The sequence below is a fragment of the Carcharodon carcharias genome, chromosome 3 (assembly GCF_017639515.1).
Source record: "Carcharodon carcharias isolate sCarCar2 chromosome 3, sCarCar2.pri, whole genome shotgun sequence".
Classification (NCBI taxonomy): domain Eukaryota; kingdom Metazoa; phylum Chordata; class Chondrichthyes; order Lamniformes; family Lamnidae; genus Carcharodon; species Carcharodon carcharias.
In genome coordinates this window covers 18,194,568-18,212,182 of record NC_054469.1, presented here as the reverse complement: position 1 = coordinate 18,212,182, position 17,615 = coordinate 18,194,568, and the positions used below count along the sequence as shown (strand labels likewise).

Genomic DNA, 17,615 nt, shown 5'->3' with positions numbered 1-17,615 from the left:
GAAGTTCTTTTAAAAAAATGTTTTCGGGGAATATTGTGCTATCCTGTGAAGGCAGCTGTGTGTGTAAATGATTTAATTAAGCTGGGGAAGAGTCACTATGTCTGGAGGGTTAAGATATGAAAGGATAGGGACGTTAGGTGTGTATTTGTAATGAGATATTATGGTGGGTTTGAGGCACAAGTAAATAGGTTGCATTTTTAGATAAGTTGCGAGTTCATTTGAATATCAAAGGGGAGTCAGAGGTACCAAGAAACATTTTGTGAGATGTGAGAACAATGGAACTTGAACAATGGAAAGGGGCTAAAAAGTATTTTAGAAGTACTGTCGCTGTTAGCTGTGTGGGGTAGATCTCCTGGAAACAGCTCTTAGCTGGGAGAAAGATGCAGTTTGAATCAGGCATCCAGTGAAGCGAGAAAAGTCTTGGGCTGCAAAAAACACAGCCTTGTTCTGACGTCTGGGATTTCCACAGCAGAGTGGGAGAGATTTTAAGAGGTTGTGTGGTAAGCCTTTACTAGAGCTACAGCAGTTTGCTTTGAGTAATATTATAGATTTTTAACTATAAAAATGCAGTAAGGGAGTGTTGCTTGGATGGTGTTTACTTGTGGGTCTGACCAAGTTGGGAGTCTTTTTGGGGAATGCTTTGTTAAGACTAATTCTAACTGTGCAACTGTAATCTTGTGTGATTAAGTTTTCTTTTCTTGTTAATAAAAGTTTACTTTTAATTTTTAAAATCCCAAAGTGTTACTGCACTTCTTGCTGCTGAGATCAGTATGTTTTCTTCTCATTTTCAGAATACAAAAAAAGGGTATGGCCAATAAGTCAAGTTTCCCTCTGGGACTTGGCTTGCTTAGCAATCAACATCTGCTGTGGTCATAACAGGTCACAGGCCTGAAACACGAACTCTGCTTCTCACTCCACTGAGGCTGTCGGGCCTGTTGGGTATTTTCAGCATTCTATATTGCAAATTTTCAGCATCCGCAAAATTTTGATGTTTCAGTAATTAGTATATACCTAGTTTCTTAATTTTATATTTCTAGTAAAAACACCGAAGATTGAAGAAAGGAGGAAAGACTGAAGGATGTGAGGAATTCTATGGGTTCAACTCCTCGGAAAGGAGGAATTAGAGGCAAAATATGCAAAGATCGCGACTAGCTCCAAGTTGGTTGACAACAATAATTTTTAAAAAATACAAGGTGTAAACCATGCTTTTATTATAATGAAAGAATTTATTTTTCAGGAATTAGACAGCAAATCCTGACTACACTATACACTAAGCAATACATAAATGACAGATATAGACTGTTAATTGTAGCACCTATGGACATAATCTTCCTTTAAACCACAAGACTACAACATTCTACATTAATGCTATGTACACAAGATAACTAAGACGTTGTGTTTATGTAGTAAAATATAGAATTAACATACTTATGACTGATACACAAATTTGATTTTAATTTTTTTTCTTAAACCTAATGCTTTACTAAATGGGCCAAGCTAAATTTTGGCCTTATATCCACCGAATATTAACTGTAGCATTTCCCCCTATTCAACAAGCTGTACAACACTACCTGAATGAGGCAGTACTACGCAGCCATCTACATCAATACAATCTCGCTTCAAAAGAAAATCTCTCCGCAAGATAGTGGAATAACTACAGTATGAAGCAGTGTTTCTTTTCCCCCTCATCTGTGGTCCTTTGGAGGAAGGAGTATTAGGGATAAGGTGCAAGATTTCATTGTAAATACAGCTTACCTAAACGAAGCTTATGAATCAATTCACCCATGATTTTATTTTGTACAGCAAAAGTAACATTCACTGCGAGTTAAGGATGTCAACAAAGGGTTAAAAGGCTCCAATTCAACGTTAACCTTGTTTGTGGTTAACCCCTCCTATTCAAACTCTGAACATAACAACAGCCTTTGAATGTATTATATAAAAAAAACACCTCAATGTACATAGATGGAGATCAAACCTTTACTCAATATAGCCTCAGGAGTTTGCCAGGCCAAAGCACACCAGCATGAAGTACTTTCATAATGAATGGAATGAATATACAGCCTCCAACAAGTGGGATGGGTTCCGGAAGTTGTTGCAATTGGAACTAGTGCTTAAATTAGTTTTAAATAATCACTTGTGGCAAAAATGTGATGCTCACAGGTAGCGCCTCTGAAAAAGTCAATGAAATCCTCTCAAAGGAGTCAATTGAGACTCTCACAGCTGCATTTGATAGACTGTACTTGCGTACAATGCATAATTTGCGTGCATAGGTTTTCTTTTGCCTTGTAGTGGCCAATGGCCATTTTTTACTTTCTTTGGGATAATTTTGTCAAAAAATTTTGAAAAATGCTAAAAGGAAGAGATATTTTATATCGCAGGGAATTTAAAAATTCAATAAAGAGGTGAAAGCTATTAAAGGAAGCACAGAATCTCTCCACACTCTGTCTGGCTGAAGCCTATTAAGTTTGTGAATATTATATATATATATACTTATTATATATTATGAAAGATCAAAGTTCCATACAAATTAAATTCCAGTATCTGAAGGAAAAGGGACAGAGAAAACAAATGATTCACATTGTACCATTTTGTGCAAAGGACCTCAACTAATCCCTTCGATCATAGCTTTGTCCTGAATGGCAAACTTGAGGAAAATTTGCAGTCATAGTGTGGCTCCCACAATAGGCCAGCACCCCACTACCTCGCACTGCACTGCTGCAACTGAGAGATTTAGCAAATTTATGTGCTGACGAACAGCCGAGGGCTCCTATGTTAGAACACTAAATTTCAATTAAAAGTTGGCAAAAAGCGCTGAATTATCAATACTGAAAATAAACATCAGGATGCCCATCCCATGGATTTGCTATTGCTTAAAGGTGCAGTCGTTCTTTTTCTCTTTGATGAGCAAAATAGGCAGAATTCGAAAGTATCAAAAACATTTAATATTAAAAAAGTCCTATGTCTTTACAATAATCAACTTTTTATTTTATTTAATATTTTAAACTCTGTATCCGATAAGAGCACATTAAAAATACTGTGATGCTTAACTGACATTTTCCTCATCTCTGTACAATGACAAATACTGCACGTTAAATTCTGTGACAAAAAATAGCGCGAGACTTAACAGTGCACTTGCAAACATACTTTGCTCTGCTGTTACTTACCATTAAATGTAGTAATGATTCCTCTAAAATCTGCAATTCAGAAACAGAGAATTTCTTCCCCCACTACCTGGTGCAAAATAATGATTTATATTGTTAAAGCAGCCGATAAGTACATCAATTAAATTGAATAATTATTCCTGATCAATTATTTCAATTGAACGTCTGTTGTTTTTTAAATCCTGCTTCATGACCCACTTGGTTGGTCTTAAGGGTGGGTAGATTTAATAATTGCACATGGATTATCTTGTGGCAGGGATGTAGTGTAGTGTACACCTGATTCAACTCAATGTCATTCTGAAAACTAAGGCCTCTTGCAGGCCCCAAAGGAAGTAATTTGGGCCTCAAAACGTAAGCGAGATTGCCCACAACTCTCCTCTTAATAATGCTTTAAAATCTAGATTAGTGTTCAAGTTTAAAGGGATGCCAGTATCTATGAGTCCAATAGAACAGAAGTAGATTAAAACGGCAGCATGTGGAAATGGTTCGGTTTTGGGGGACTGCTCTGAAAGAGCTACACATGAAAAGCCCCCACAACCAGAGAGCTGGGCCAAGTACAAGAATTTCTGGTAAGGTATTTGAAGCAGCAGCGGTATCAGGTCCACCAATGGAAGGAACCTCCCTGTCCTCCTCCCTTGATCCTTCTTACAAATGTGCACCTTTCAGAGGCACACCATTTTTGAAGTCAAGGTATTGCAGGCAAATTGGACTGTGTGTGAAAGGAAGGATGCTGCAGCAATGCAGTTAATACCCCTGGATTCGTTGTCCAGCCCACCCTGAACAGTTGCTGGAAGGATTTGCTCATCAAAATCTCAGCCAGGATCTGGCCCCTGTCAACCCTCAAACACAAGTGTTCTCTTGCTTGTGTAAGCTGGGTCACAATTGTACTGGATCTTTGCCAATAAAAAAAAAAAAGGCCCTTGGTCAGTGGGAAATCAATCAAGGAGATTTTAATCCTAGATTAGCAGTGTAATGACGAAGGCACTATCTGAAACACTCATTGAATTATGCATTGAAATTCTTACGTCAGGCAGAGTGTGGGCTACTGACGTAGCTGCTCTGCCTATTGTCCCTTAGCTCCAGACACAAAAGAGAAGCTCCAATTCTGGCACCATGTCACACTTAATTTGATCAGACTTTATATCTAAACCCATCAGATCGTTCAGACGACTGAATTTCAGCTACATTTGATGATGGTAGCAGGAAGAGGGATAGAAACATCTCTGTGCTGTGCAACTATATCTAATGTTACTGCAACATTGCCTACCCAAACTTTGCAACTGTGTATTTGAGTCCTTTAAGGCTACCATTTGCAAGAGAGCTTCATCTCCTTGTCTTTCTTTTCCCCCGGATCTTCAAAGGTTTAAGGCCAATGAACAGAACAGAACAAAAGCCCTTACACCAGCTGCAACTTTAAGCATCACATTTTCCAATATTTCGTGTTGCTGAGATTTTAACACCCTGATGCGCCTTGCCTGACTTCTACTGCGACCTGTTTTTCAGACCTGTCCAACACACACGTTCATGTTTAGCGCAGTGCAGAATTGCTCCATTTCCTCCAGAACAACGCTACCCAGTTGCATTACAACTATTAGGCTTCAAACTCTCCTAGTCAGTTCTGTAAGAACAATCGGAAGAGTCTGGCCTTCCACTGCACTTCAAATGTTAAAAGAAAAAGTTTGTCTCTGCATTTATTAACTCTGCTTTCCTATTAAAAGCCACAGTGTTTGTGATCATCAAGTGCTAACTTGGTCCTCCAAAGAAAGAAACAAAGGTTCCCCCAAAGATGTCCACAAATTTGGAGGCAAAACAGACAGTAAAGGTGAACTGGGGTGGGTGGTGGAGGGAAGCAGCTTTTTTTACAATCCACCTAGGTCCCTACGCCCAGGCTCCAAACTGCCTGAGAGAGAAGTCCTACTTACTGTGACTGATCTCATCAGTCTTCCCCTCTTTGGTTTCTGTAATTGGCCACAAGCTGGAGCCCCTCGGTTCCATTGATTCTTATCCTCTCACCTCAGTCGCTTCTGTGGTAAGCCATGCAGTCCATGGTAAAATAAACACTGTTCTGGTTCGCTCACTGGACACGACAATGGCTGTTAAAACGTCAAGTCTATTAGGCGCGCCGCAGTAAATGGTTAAACTTGCTACACACAAGCACAGCTTGCTTTACTTAACTAAACACTTGTTAAAAAAATAGCAGGTTACAGTTTAGAGACTCAAAAAGATGGGGGGAGGCGGGGAGGGGGGCATGGGAAGGGGTAGAATCCCACATTACCTTGCTTGTTAAGTATATCATGAACACATTTATGAGGGGCTTCTTTGCTCTCTATTTGCACTCTGCATTAAATCTGTACACGTCCTTCTTGCATTATATGCTGCAGGGATATTTGCGTTCAAAAATGCTAACACAAAAGTCTGTTTTAGTGAGAGCGGTTTAAGTCTATGGATGCCTTTAAGAGTAGTTCAGACTACTTGGTAATAGCCTTTAGTCCTATATGACATTAAAAAAACAAAAATCCTTTGTCTACATCCTTACTGTAAATAATACACCAAAATAGTTTTTTGTTACATAAATCATGATCTTTTCCAAGGTTGTTTAAGGTTGTTTGACTCTTAGTCCCCATCCGTTAAGTATGCCCCCTTTGGTTATATTCCTTCCAGGTAACAGAATATATTCAGCGTCACACTCCGTGCGCGCTTCTGACTGTTTGCTACAGTCGTTTGTCTCTTCTTCTTTCGTTTGGAGAGTGAAAACGCCCCCCCAGAGCCGTTCAATTGTTGTTGGCGTTTATTCGTCCAGCTGGAAAGAGGGGAGGTGGTGGCGGGAGGTGCGGGGGAGGGGGGAGAGTTGGAGGGAGGGAGTGGAGGAGAGTTGGAGGGAGGGAGTGAGGGTGCGACTGGGGATGGGAGATGAGGGGGTTGCTGGAGTTGGGAGGTGTGCCGGAGGTGAGGCTCAGGGGGTTGCTGTCTGCGGTGATGGGGTTGGTGACCCGGAAACACTTCTCCTTGTGCGCCTTGAGCATGTTGGAGAAGCGGAAGCGCTGGCCGCAGACATCGCATGGGTATGGCTTCTCGCCTGTGTGCGTCCGGCGATGCCGTTTCATGTTTGGCCGACTGGTGAAGCTCTTGCCACAGATTTCACAGATGTATGGCTTCTCCCCTGGAAGCAAAGGAAAGATTCAATTTTGAGTTTAAACTCAGCAATTAATGATAAGGATAAAAGTCCAACATGTAACCCTGATTTGCTATTACCGGGGTATGATAGCATAGCAGTTATGTTGTTGGAATAATAATCCAGAGGACATAGAATGACAGAATGATACAACACAGAGGAAGGCTACTTGGGCTATCATACCTGTGGCAGCTTTTCAAAAGTTATCCAATTAGTCCCACTCCCCCATTTTTTCCTTAATCCTGAAAATGTTTTCCTTTGTTCCTATGAACAGGAGTTAAAATCCCCACTGTGGCAGTTAAAAAATGCTGGAAATAAAAAGTATCAGTAAAAGTGGCCACGAAGTCGGCAGGTTATTATAAATACCCAACTGGTTCACTTATTTCCTTTGGTGAAGGAAACATGCCCTCCTACCTGATCTGGTTTATACACGAGTCTAATTTCACACCAATGTGGTGGACATGTAACTGCCCTCTGAAGGGGTATACTGCACAGAAGGAAGCCATTTGGCTCATCATGCCTACGCATTATTTTTGGAAGTTATCCATTTAGTCCCACTTCCCAGTTCTTTCTCCATAATCCTACATCTTTTTCCTTTTCAAGTATATATCCAGATCCCTTTGAAAGTTAATATGAATCTATCTTCAGGCACTGCATTTCAGATCATAACGGTTAAAAAAAAAAATCATCTCCCTCTCTGTTCTGCTGCTAAATTCTGAAATCTGTTTCCACTGGTTACTAACCTTTCTGTCACTGGAAACAGTTTCTCCTTATTTACTCAATCCAAGTCCATCTGGATCTTCAACAGCTCGATTAAATCCATCCCCACACCACCATCCCCCCAACCTTCTCTGGCCTATCGAGAACAATCCCAGTTTGTCTCCACGTAATTGAAATGTTACAACTTAAAAGAAACAACACTTTTTCTAATTATTTCGCTCAGCAGGGTGTTCAGGTAACAACGTTGTTTTGTCTCCATCTATTTAAAAGGAGATAAAACTGGCAGTAGCAGTTCATTAATCAAGATCTCACCACTGCTACTTTATTTCATCCATCAGTATTAGATCTGGAATGTGGGATTGCTGCACAATTTTAAAAAAAGTCACCCCAGTATTCAAACCTTAAACATTCACTCCCTCTACCACACAGTGGCAGTCATGTGTACCACCTAAAAGAAACACTGCAGCAACTCACCAAGCCTCCTGCGACAGCACCGCCCAAACTGGGATCTCTACTATAATAAAAGCAAAATACTGGGGATGCTGGAAATCTAGAACAAAAACAAAAATACCTGCAAAAACTCAGCAGGTCTGTATCCCTCACCGCAGATGCTGTCAGACCTGCTGAGTTTTTCCAGGTATTTTTGTTTTTGCGATCTCTACTATCTAGAAGGAAAGAGCAGCAGGTACACGGTAACACCAGCACCAGGAAGTTTCCCTCCAAGTCACCCACCATCCTAACTTGGAAATATGTCACTGTCGCTGGGTCAGAAACCTGGAACTTCCTTCCTAATGGAACTCTGGGAGCATCTTCACCACACAGACTGCTGTACTTCAAGGCAGCAGCTCACAACCACCTTCTCAAGGGCAATTAAGAATGGGTAATAAGTCCTGCCTTGACAGCGATGGCTGTGTCCTACCATTTAATTTAAAAACTCTTCATAACTGAACTTTTATCGAATATTCAGCAATGGACGGGATCATATCCGAGGAGTGTCCCATTCTCAGCAGACATCCACAATTTCAAGTATTGGCCACTGGAAGCGAATGTGAGAGTAAAACATCATCAGATCCTCAATGCAAAACTCTGGCTGAGATCAGCTAGACATGTGTGAATGGCTCAGTACAACACTGAGCTTTGTACCTACTCACTAAGCTAAAGAAAGAAATAAAGAACCTGCATTTATACTTTTCACAACCTCAGGACATCCCGATGCTCTTTACAGTAAATGAAATAATTCTGAAGTGCAGTCACTGTTGTGATGCAGGAAATATGACAGCCAAACTATGCATTGTAAGATCCCATAAACAACGTTGACATTTTAAAATTGACGTTGGTTGAGGGATAGATATTGGCCAGGACAGTGGGAAGAATTTCCCTGCTCTTTATTGAAATACTGCTGTGTGTTCAACTCAGAGAAAAGACAAGGAATTAGGAATGGAGCGTTACAATGGTGAAGTTAAATAGAAGGTTACATGGGACATTGCTGAAATAGCAGATGAATTCTGCAGAAACAAGACGACAGTTAGTAGCACAGGCTTCTCAGCTTAGCAGACACTGGTTGCAATGATGATAGGAAAAATCAGAAAACACCATCAAACCAGACGAACAAAACAATCCCAATCCCAAAATAAGATACATGTGGCCAAAAATAGTGAACTCATCAGCCAACCAATTAATGAAACTGATTTATCTTTATCACATTACTGTTTGTGGGAGCTTGCTGTGTGCAAACTGGCTGCCATGTTTCCCTGCATTACAATAATGAATAAAATTCAAAAACTATTTCACCAGTTATGAAGTTGGAATGTAAAAGGCAATGAATAAATACAAGTCTTTTATATTCTCTTTCATTATTGGGATTTGTATGAATTATTCACTCCTTGACCAATTTCACTTCTCTCCGTTGGGGAGAGGAGAAAACCTTTACTTAGATAGCTCTATAATCAACTGTGCAAGCAAAGGCAGAGAGCTCTCGCTCATGGGTACTTCCCCATCTTGTAGGATTGGGTACTTGCTCAGTAGAACTTTTACGGCACGTATCCAACTGTTTGAAGGCAGGTAACTCAAATCTGAAGTAATGGATTGGAAGGAGAATCCCTAATACTCCAATTCTATTGCCAATCATTGGCTGGTTTTTTTTTGTTGCATAATACGATTTTGATTTCTTTACGAAGTTACAGGCAATAAACCTCCCAGAGCCAAGCTGCCCAGCAAGGAATGTTCAAAATATACAGCTGGCCAGCAACACTGTGCAGAGTTGATCAGGGCCTCTACCTATCCTTTATATCGGTTGCCATGCATCTGCAGCAGCACCTTTTCTTATTTCAGATTTGCAGCATTCAAAGTTCAACAACTCTGCCAGGGTATAGTGTTGAGCAGAAGTGCATCTAAGCATTCCTACCCACTTGGATCTAGACACTAACTCTGAAAATGTGCGTGGTATTCAGACAGATGTAAAACAATGCATCTAAGAACATAAGAACTAGAAGCAGGAAATGTCAATTCAGCCCCGCCATTCAATGCGATCATGGCTGATTTCATTTCGGCCTCAAGTCCAATTTCCCACCTTCCCCCCATAACCTTCCAACCTGTTACTAATTAAAAATCTGCCTACCTCCTCCTTAAATTTACTCAGTGCCCCGGCATCCACTGCACTCTGAGGTAGTGAATTCCACAGGTTCACGACCCTTTAAGAAAAGTAATTCCTCCTCATCTCTAATTTAAATCTACCCCTCCGCTTAGCCTAAAACTATGGCCTCTCATTCTAGAATGCCCCACAAGGGCAAACATCTGCTCCACGTCTACTTTATCTATCCCCTTTAGCATCTTACATACCTCAATTAGATCTCCTCTCATTTTTCTAAACTCTAGCGAGTTGAGGCCTAAACTGCTGAATCTCTCCTCATAAGACAAGCCCCACATCTCTCGAATCAATCTAGTGAACCTCCTCTGAACTGCCTCCAATGCAATTACATTGTTCCTCAAGTAAGGGGACCAAAACTGTGCGCAGACTGTGCACATCTGTCACACACTATCAAGATAGACAGTAACTTGGAACTACAATCACCCACAATGCCCTTGAACTAGGAGGGTGGAAAAAGAAGTACAGAAGGGCCTATTACTAGAAAGTACAAGTTTGGGGAGGACAGCATTGACCTATGATGGTTGAATAGGCTGCTAATGCAAATCTTCTAGCCTGATACTCAATGAGTGGCCACTCCAATGAGGTAGCAGAATTTCAAGCACTCATGGAACTGTATCCAATGAAAAGGAAAGATGATGGCACACCGAATGGTTATACTTTATTTTTAAGCCATTGTATTTCTACATCATGAGCGAAGTACGTGAACCACTTTACGCAGGGAAAAAAAAAACCCACAGTATCATTTTACAGAACTCCAAGTGCAGACAAACACCTGTTAAAAGCATTAGCCTAAGACAAACACCCAAGTTCCCCAGACATAGGTTTTATGTACTCAGTATAGTTTGCACCATCGGTATATTGAATTACCATCTAAAAGCTCCTATAGCACACATTAGAGCTGAGGACAGATATTCTCATCAAGGTCAAGCAGCCAGCGAGCAGATTTTCCCATTCATTTTGGAAACACAAAATTACGGCCAATTTCAATAACAGTGTTGATTTTTCACAAAGGATTTCAATGTAAGTTCAAACACCAATGACTTACTTGCTTGACCACTGGAGACCAAATGGCTGTCAGCTAGCTATCAACAGGACTGATCAGTTGCCTGATACAAGAGGACTGAAGCTTCTGCCTCACTTGAACAGAAACTCCAGAGGTGAGGGAGAATGGGGAAGAGTGACAAATTGATGATACTCAGACTGGCAGGCAGCAGCTGGTGGAGTTTTCCTCAACCACTTTAAATTTATTTCCATATGCGATCTGGACTTAAAGGGGTGGATACAAAATTTTGTAGATGAAATGAAACTAGGAGCAGCAGCTAAATATCAGCAAGGTCACAGGAGGTTATGGGAAATAAAAGAAAGAACTTGCATTTCTCACAATCTCAGGACTCCACAGAATGCTTTACAGTCAAGGAAGTACTTTTAAAATGTAATTCTTGATGTAATGTCGGAAACAATGGCAAATTAACAGCTAGTAAGCTCCTACAAACAGCAATGAGATAAATGGTCAGATAGCCTATTTTAATAATGCTAGTTCAGATGTAAATATAGCCCATGGGAGAACTCCCCTGCTCTTCTTTGAATAATGCCTTGGCATATTTTACATCTGAGAAGGCAGCTGGGGCCTCAGCTTAATGTGTCATTTGAAAGACAGCACCTCTGACAGCGCAGCACTCAGTTCTGCACTGGGAGTGTCAGACTGTTTGATGCACTCAAGTCTCTGGAATAGGGCTTGAACCCACAACCTTCTGACATTAGCTAAGAGAGTGGGCAAATACGGGGCTAATTTAAAGTTAGAGAGAGATGACATATTGAGAACAAGTAAAATAGAAATAAACCCTAATGATAATACTTGAAGAGGATAAATGTGCAAGACCATGGAGGGAGTATCAGCATAACGGGTCTAACTGGATAGCTCTTTCAAAAAAAAAAAGGGCAAAGGGACAATGTGCTGAATGGCCCCCTTCTCAGAGTCTATAATAGTTAAAGAGCAGGGCTTTAGTTGCCCAGAGCCACAAATTCTCAAGCTCAGTGAACAATTTAAAAAGACTCTGTTCTGATGAAAGGTCATCAACCTGAAATGTTAATTAGATTTCTCTCCTCAGATGCTGCCTGAGCTGCTGAGTATTATTCCAAATTTCCAGCATTCGTAGTATCTGAAAATACTGTAACTGGGACTCTGGGTTGCTCATAGAAAAAGATCACAATGACTAAAAATGATGATTAATGCACATATCCTTTACTTGTCCCGACCTCACCTTTTTGCCTTGCACCATCATCCTTTTTGTCATTTAATTTCTTCTGTCTCCCATACCATCACACACCCTTACTTTTGTTTTTTTCATTCATTCATGGGAGGTGTCTGTCACTGGCAAGGCCAGTATTTATTGCCCTTGAGAAGGTGGTGGTGAGTGACCTTCTTGAACTGCTGTAGTCCATGTGGTATAGGCGCTGTTAGGGAGGAATTTCCAGATTTTTGACCCAGCGACTGTGAAGGAATGGCGCTGTAGTTCTAAGTCAGGATGGTGTGTAATTTGGAGGGGAGCTTGCAGATGGTGGTGTTCCCATACATCTGTTGCCCTTGTCCATCTAGGTGGTACAGGTTGTGGGTATAGATGATGCTGTTGAAGGAGGCTTGGCGAGTTGCTGCAGTGCATCTTGTAGATGGTATACACTTCTGCTACTGTGTGTCAGTGGTGGAGGAGGTGAATGTTTAAGGTGGTGGCTTGGGTGCAGATCAATGGGCTGTTTTGTCCTGGATGGTGTTGAACTTCGAGTGTTAATGCAGCTGCACTCATCCAGGCAAATGAAGAGAATTGCAGGACACCTCCTGACTTGTAGACATGATTTGGGGATGTCAGGAGGTGAGTTACCCACTGCAGAATGCCCAGTCTCTAACCTGCTTTTATAGCCACAGCTTTTACATGGCTGATCCAGTTAAGTTTCTGGTCAGTGGTAATCCCTGGATGCTATGGTGGGGGTTTACAATGGTAATGTGGTTGAATGTGAAGGGGAGAAGGTTAGATTCTCTTTTCTTGGAGATGATCATTGCCTGGCACTGTGTGGCACGAATGTTGCTTGCTCAGGCCTGAATGCTGTCCAAGTTCTAATGCACATGGACAAGGACTGTTTGTGTCTGAGAAGTTGCAAATGATATTGAACACTGTACAATCATCACCAAACATTCCAACTGCTTAAGTTACGATGGAGGTAAGGTCAGCAATGAAGCAGCTCCAAGGTATAAGTTAGCGAGTATGGCTATATCATGCTGTTGCTTGATTAATCTGCAGGACAGTTCTCCCAATTTTTCCACCAGTTCCCTGATGTTAGTGAAGAGGGCATCAAAGGTTGACTGGGCAGAGTGCAATGTCTAGGTTGATGCCAAGTGGCCTGTTCATTCTTTTATTGTAATTCGATTTTTCCATAACAGTTTGATACAACTGAACAGCTTTCTAAGCAATTTCACAGCACAGTTAAGAGTAACACATTGCTGAGGGTCTGGACTCACATGTAGGCCAGATTGGATAAGGACAGCAGATTTCCTTCCCTAAAGGACATCTGTGAACCAGATGGGTTTTTACGATAATCTGACATTTTCATGGTCATCATTACTTATTCCAGATTATTTGATTAATTGAATTTAAATTTCACCAGCTAGTGTGGTGAGATTTGAACTTGTGTCTTCCAGACCTCTAGGTCAGTAGTCCATTAACTTTACTTCTATGCTACCGTTTTCAGTTTTGATGAAAGATCATTGATTGGAAACATTAACTTAGTTTCTTTCTCCTCAGACACCGCCTAACCTGATATTTAAAGCATTTTGTGCTTTTATTTCTAGATTACTGTATGTACTTTTCAGCTCCACGCTGTTGGAAGGAATAGCTGTAGTTACTGTGCACAACACATTGACTAGGACTATCCCAGGATTAACTGATATAAGACGCAAGGAAAGGATACAGAAGCCAGGGCTGTTGACACTTAACTGTGAAAACTGCACAGGTATTCAAAATGATCCAAGTGGACAATATGAACACAAGTACTCGCCTATAAAATTTGCATTTCAAAAGGGAATATTAGCCATTTCAAAATTGGCTAATAATTATTTGAATAGTAAGAGCAGTAGTATAATCCAGTATAAAGTATAAAATCATCTTTGAGAAAGCCCTAAATTCAGCGCAGGCAAGATGGGTTGCATGACATTCTCCAGTATTAAATTTAAGCATTCACCAATGGGCAATTGGATAAAGGCACCTTCTGGCTTAGTACTGAGCTACGTAGACCAGAGATTCTAGACTCAATTACTAGTTTGTGCTGCTACCTGAGCTGCACTTGCAGTAGCAGTTGAGCTGCTATGATTGGCCCTCTGCTCCTGGGCTAGTAAAGGTGGGGAGATGGACAGAAACCATAATCACCCCACAGTTCCCGCTCCTAATTCCTAGTCAGAAAGATCCTCTCAAGTTATTATGGATAGATGTGGTGTGAGAATAGGATCGCAATCAAGATGCGGACAGCTCTTTCAAAGAGCGAACACAAATAGGACATCAACACATGTTACCTAAGCTCACAAAGGTAGAATGGCTGCTTGGGTAAGATACTGAATGGAGAGCAGTCAACTGTAGAACTGTTAGCACTGTTGGAGGTGGACTTGAGAAATTGGAGAAGAGTGGGATATGCATACAGAAATGGGAATGGGTGGAGAAACAAATCAAAGGAACTGGCAAAACATTCATTTATTTTTTCGGAATGAATTGAAGAACAAAACATTTAAATGATTACTTTCCTTCCTTCCCCACTCTCCAAAAATTCTGGTGCAGAAACTGTCCTTGAAGGACCAAAAGGTTACATTGTCCTTTTGATCTTTGAATACTGAACATAATAGCTGTTTGACTGACAAAGTGAAAAAGTCGTACCAGTGTGCGTCTTCATATGTTCATCGAAATACTGCTTCATGTTAAAATCCTTGCCGCACCATTGGCACATGAACTGCTTGTGTCCGATGTGGATGCTCATATGAGAGCGCAACTGATACTTGTACTGGAATCTTTCATTGCAGTTCTAATGATCGAAGACATAAGTGTAAAAAGGCAGGGTTAGTGTAGCTCCTTACAACAAGCGCAAGTACATCAATGCACATCCCAACTTCCATTCAGGGATTTTTATAAATGATAACTAAATTCAATGATTTGGACCAGTAGGAAGCGATTGGACACATGATTCCAAAGCTCATGAATCCTCCGCTTCCCTTGTTATCACCTGTCTCCTCAGAGATCATACCTATCAAAGGGAGGTGTGGGCAGGAGTGAAACTCCAAAGCTTAATGGTTGCCTTTATGCATGTCAACAGCTGTGTGAAACCAAAAAAAGCCATGAGCTCATGCACCAGTCAGTGAATTGCAGCTGATTTGATGCCAGAATCCAATAGTGCTATCAGCATCCTGCCACAGAGACATTATTGAATTGATTTTCATTCTACTCTCTCCATCATCTGCTCCACCCCAGCTCCCTCTGCCTAGCCTCAGCTATTGTAAAGATCAGAAATGGAACAAACTAAACTATGCTAGGGCAAGAAATCCAGTCAGGAAGCTGCTTCTAACACTTCTTATGGTCAAAAAGATAAGACAACAGAATAATCTTGTTGCTGGAAGCCCCAAGCTGATGTTTTACACCTAATCGTCCATTAGCTCTTTGCCAATTTGAATTAGATGTTTTATTAATTGGAAAGGAACTTTTTGATCACAAGGTGAACATAAGGGCTAATTCAGTCTGGTAAGTCACCCCAGAAAAATGGGACTCATTGCATGTCAGGGAGCAAGGCCATGAGAAGGGTGCGATAGTTACTGGATTCCAAAGTCAGCTGCACTGCTGTATGTAGGGAGGTACTGAGCAATGTCTGTTGCCCACGGTGAGAAAGCAGGTCAGCAGGAGATTCCAGCAGATGTGCTCCAATAGCACTGGAGGTTTGGGACCCAGCAGCCTTCAGGTGCAAATGGACTATGGCCCAGGGGCCATATATTTGTTTAATATGCCTATACATAAACACATTAAAAATATGGATAGATAGCATGGACATGCATGAGCCTTCAACAGAAGGGAGTTAATTGCCACAAATGTTTATCAAATGCAAACAGCATTTTAAAGTCTCAAGTCAATTTCCTATGCTGCTTGCTATCTCAGATACCTCTATAACATAAGCACATAAGAAATGGGAGCCAGAGTAGGCCAGATGGTTCCTTCACGCCTGCTCCACCATTCGATAAAATCTTGACTGATCTGATCTTGGCCTAACTCCACTTTCCTGTCTGTTCGCTGTAATCCTCGACTCCCCTCTAGTTCAAGAATCTATCTCAGCCTTGAATAAATTCAATGACCCAGCCAGCAGCTCAGGGAAGTCCATGACCTTCAGAGAAGACATCCTTCCTCACTTCCGCCCTAAATGGGAGACACAATATTTTGAAACTGTAACCCCCGCCTCAGCCCACCCCCCTATCCCCTTCGCTCATGCCTGAGTTTCAGCGTCTTGCCACGTAGCCCAGAGCTCTCGTGACAGCCTTGTGCTCTCTCCTGCACTTAATCAAAGACTTGAAAATCTCCTTGTGAAACAAAATTAAATCGGAAAATCCACTGAAATAGAGCAGTCAGCCAGCAGTGTTGAACTGATTCACAATCCAAGACAATCACAAGACTATGAACCTGCTTCAGGATCCTTCAAATAGCATTATTTTGCACCAATAGCACATTAGCCACCTGACTGCAGTACTGACAACACCATATCCTGGTGGTCCCATCTTAGGGATCTCCAGAAGCAGCTGCTAGTCTCTGTGTACACAGCAGGGACAGAACTTTGCATATACAAGAGCATGCTTTTCTAACAGCCCCCCAGATAGTCTTCCAGCAGCTGTTAACCCTTCATCAAGTTTCAGATTCCTCAACTGTCTTCAGCTTGGTGGAAAGGCTAAATCTTAAAACTGAGCTAGGCCACTTAGGAGTGAAATCACTGATCACTATTTCACAGAATGTGATTATTGGAAATCTAGAACATTTCTCCCAGTGTATGCTGGTTTTCAAACCTGAGAGGATAGATTTTGCTTAGGTAAGGAAGTTAGTGGATAAGGGGAAAGAATGGGGAAATGCAGAAGTACAGATCACCCACAAACTAACTAAATGGCAGACAAAGCTCAAGAGGCAGAATGGCCACCACCTATTGCCATGTACACAGAGCAATTTGCAAGGTGTCAACTATCAACAAGCCTACTTGCCTCATTACCAACTACTTAATGTAATCACTTGTGAAATGCTTTGGCAAAGAAAGATTCACACACAAAATCACAGAATGAGTTACAGGAGGCCATTCGGTCTGTTGTGTTTGTGCAGGCTCTCCGAAGGAGCAATGCACAGAGTGCCATTTCTCTCCTGTGACCTTGCACATTTTTCCTTTTCAGGTAAAAATCCAATTCCTTCTTGAGTGCCTCAATTAAACCTGCCTCTACCATACTCTCAAGCAGAATATTCCAGATCCTAACTATGCACTGTACGAAAAAGTTTCACCTCCATTGCTTCTTTTGCCAAAAGCCTCAAATCTGTTCCCTCTTGTTCTGGATCATTCTACCAACTCTCCCTACCTACTCTTTCCAGACCCCTCATGAATTTGAATATGTCAATCAAACCTTCTCTCAACCTTCGCTCTCCAAGGAAAACAGTCTCAATTTCTCCAATCAATTACACAACTAAAGTTCCTCATCCCTGGAACTATTCTTATGAACATTTTCTGTTGTACTCCCTCTAGTGTCTTCACCTCCTTCTTAAAGTGTGGTGCCCAGAACTGGATGGTTAACATAACCTCCTTGCTCTTGTACTCTATGCCTCTAAAGTTTAGGATACTATATTTTACTTTATTCACCACTCAGCCTGTCCAG

At 41.3% G+C, this 17,615-nt stretch overlaps 1 protein-coding gene across 2 annotated transcripts in view; it reads right to left on the bottom strand.

The window, feature by feature from the left end:
- Positions 1-1,206: 1,206 nt before the first annotated feature.
- The window catches only part of zbtb47b (zinc finger and BTB domain containing 47b), a 257,030-nt gene continuing 240,621 nt past the window's right edge, over positions 1,207-17,615 (bottom strand). For both annotated transcript variants that reach the window (XM_041184092.1, XM_041184091.1), the window contains exons 5-6: positions 14,614-14,758; positions 1,207-6,321 (exon numbers count right to left, since the gene is read on the bottom strand). In XM_041184092.1, coding sequence (XP_041040026.1) covers positions 5,933-6,321; positions 14,614-14,758 — 534 coding nt within the window. In that variant the 3' untranslated portion in view covers positions 1,207-5,932. The remainder of the gene's footprint in view (positions 6,322-14,613; positions 14,759-17,615) is intronic.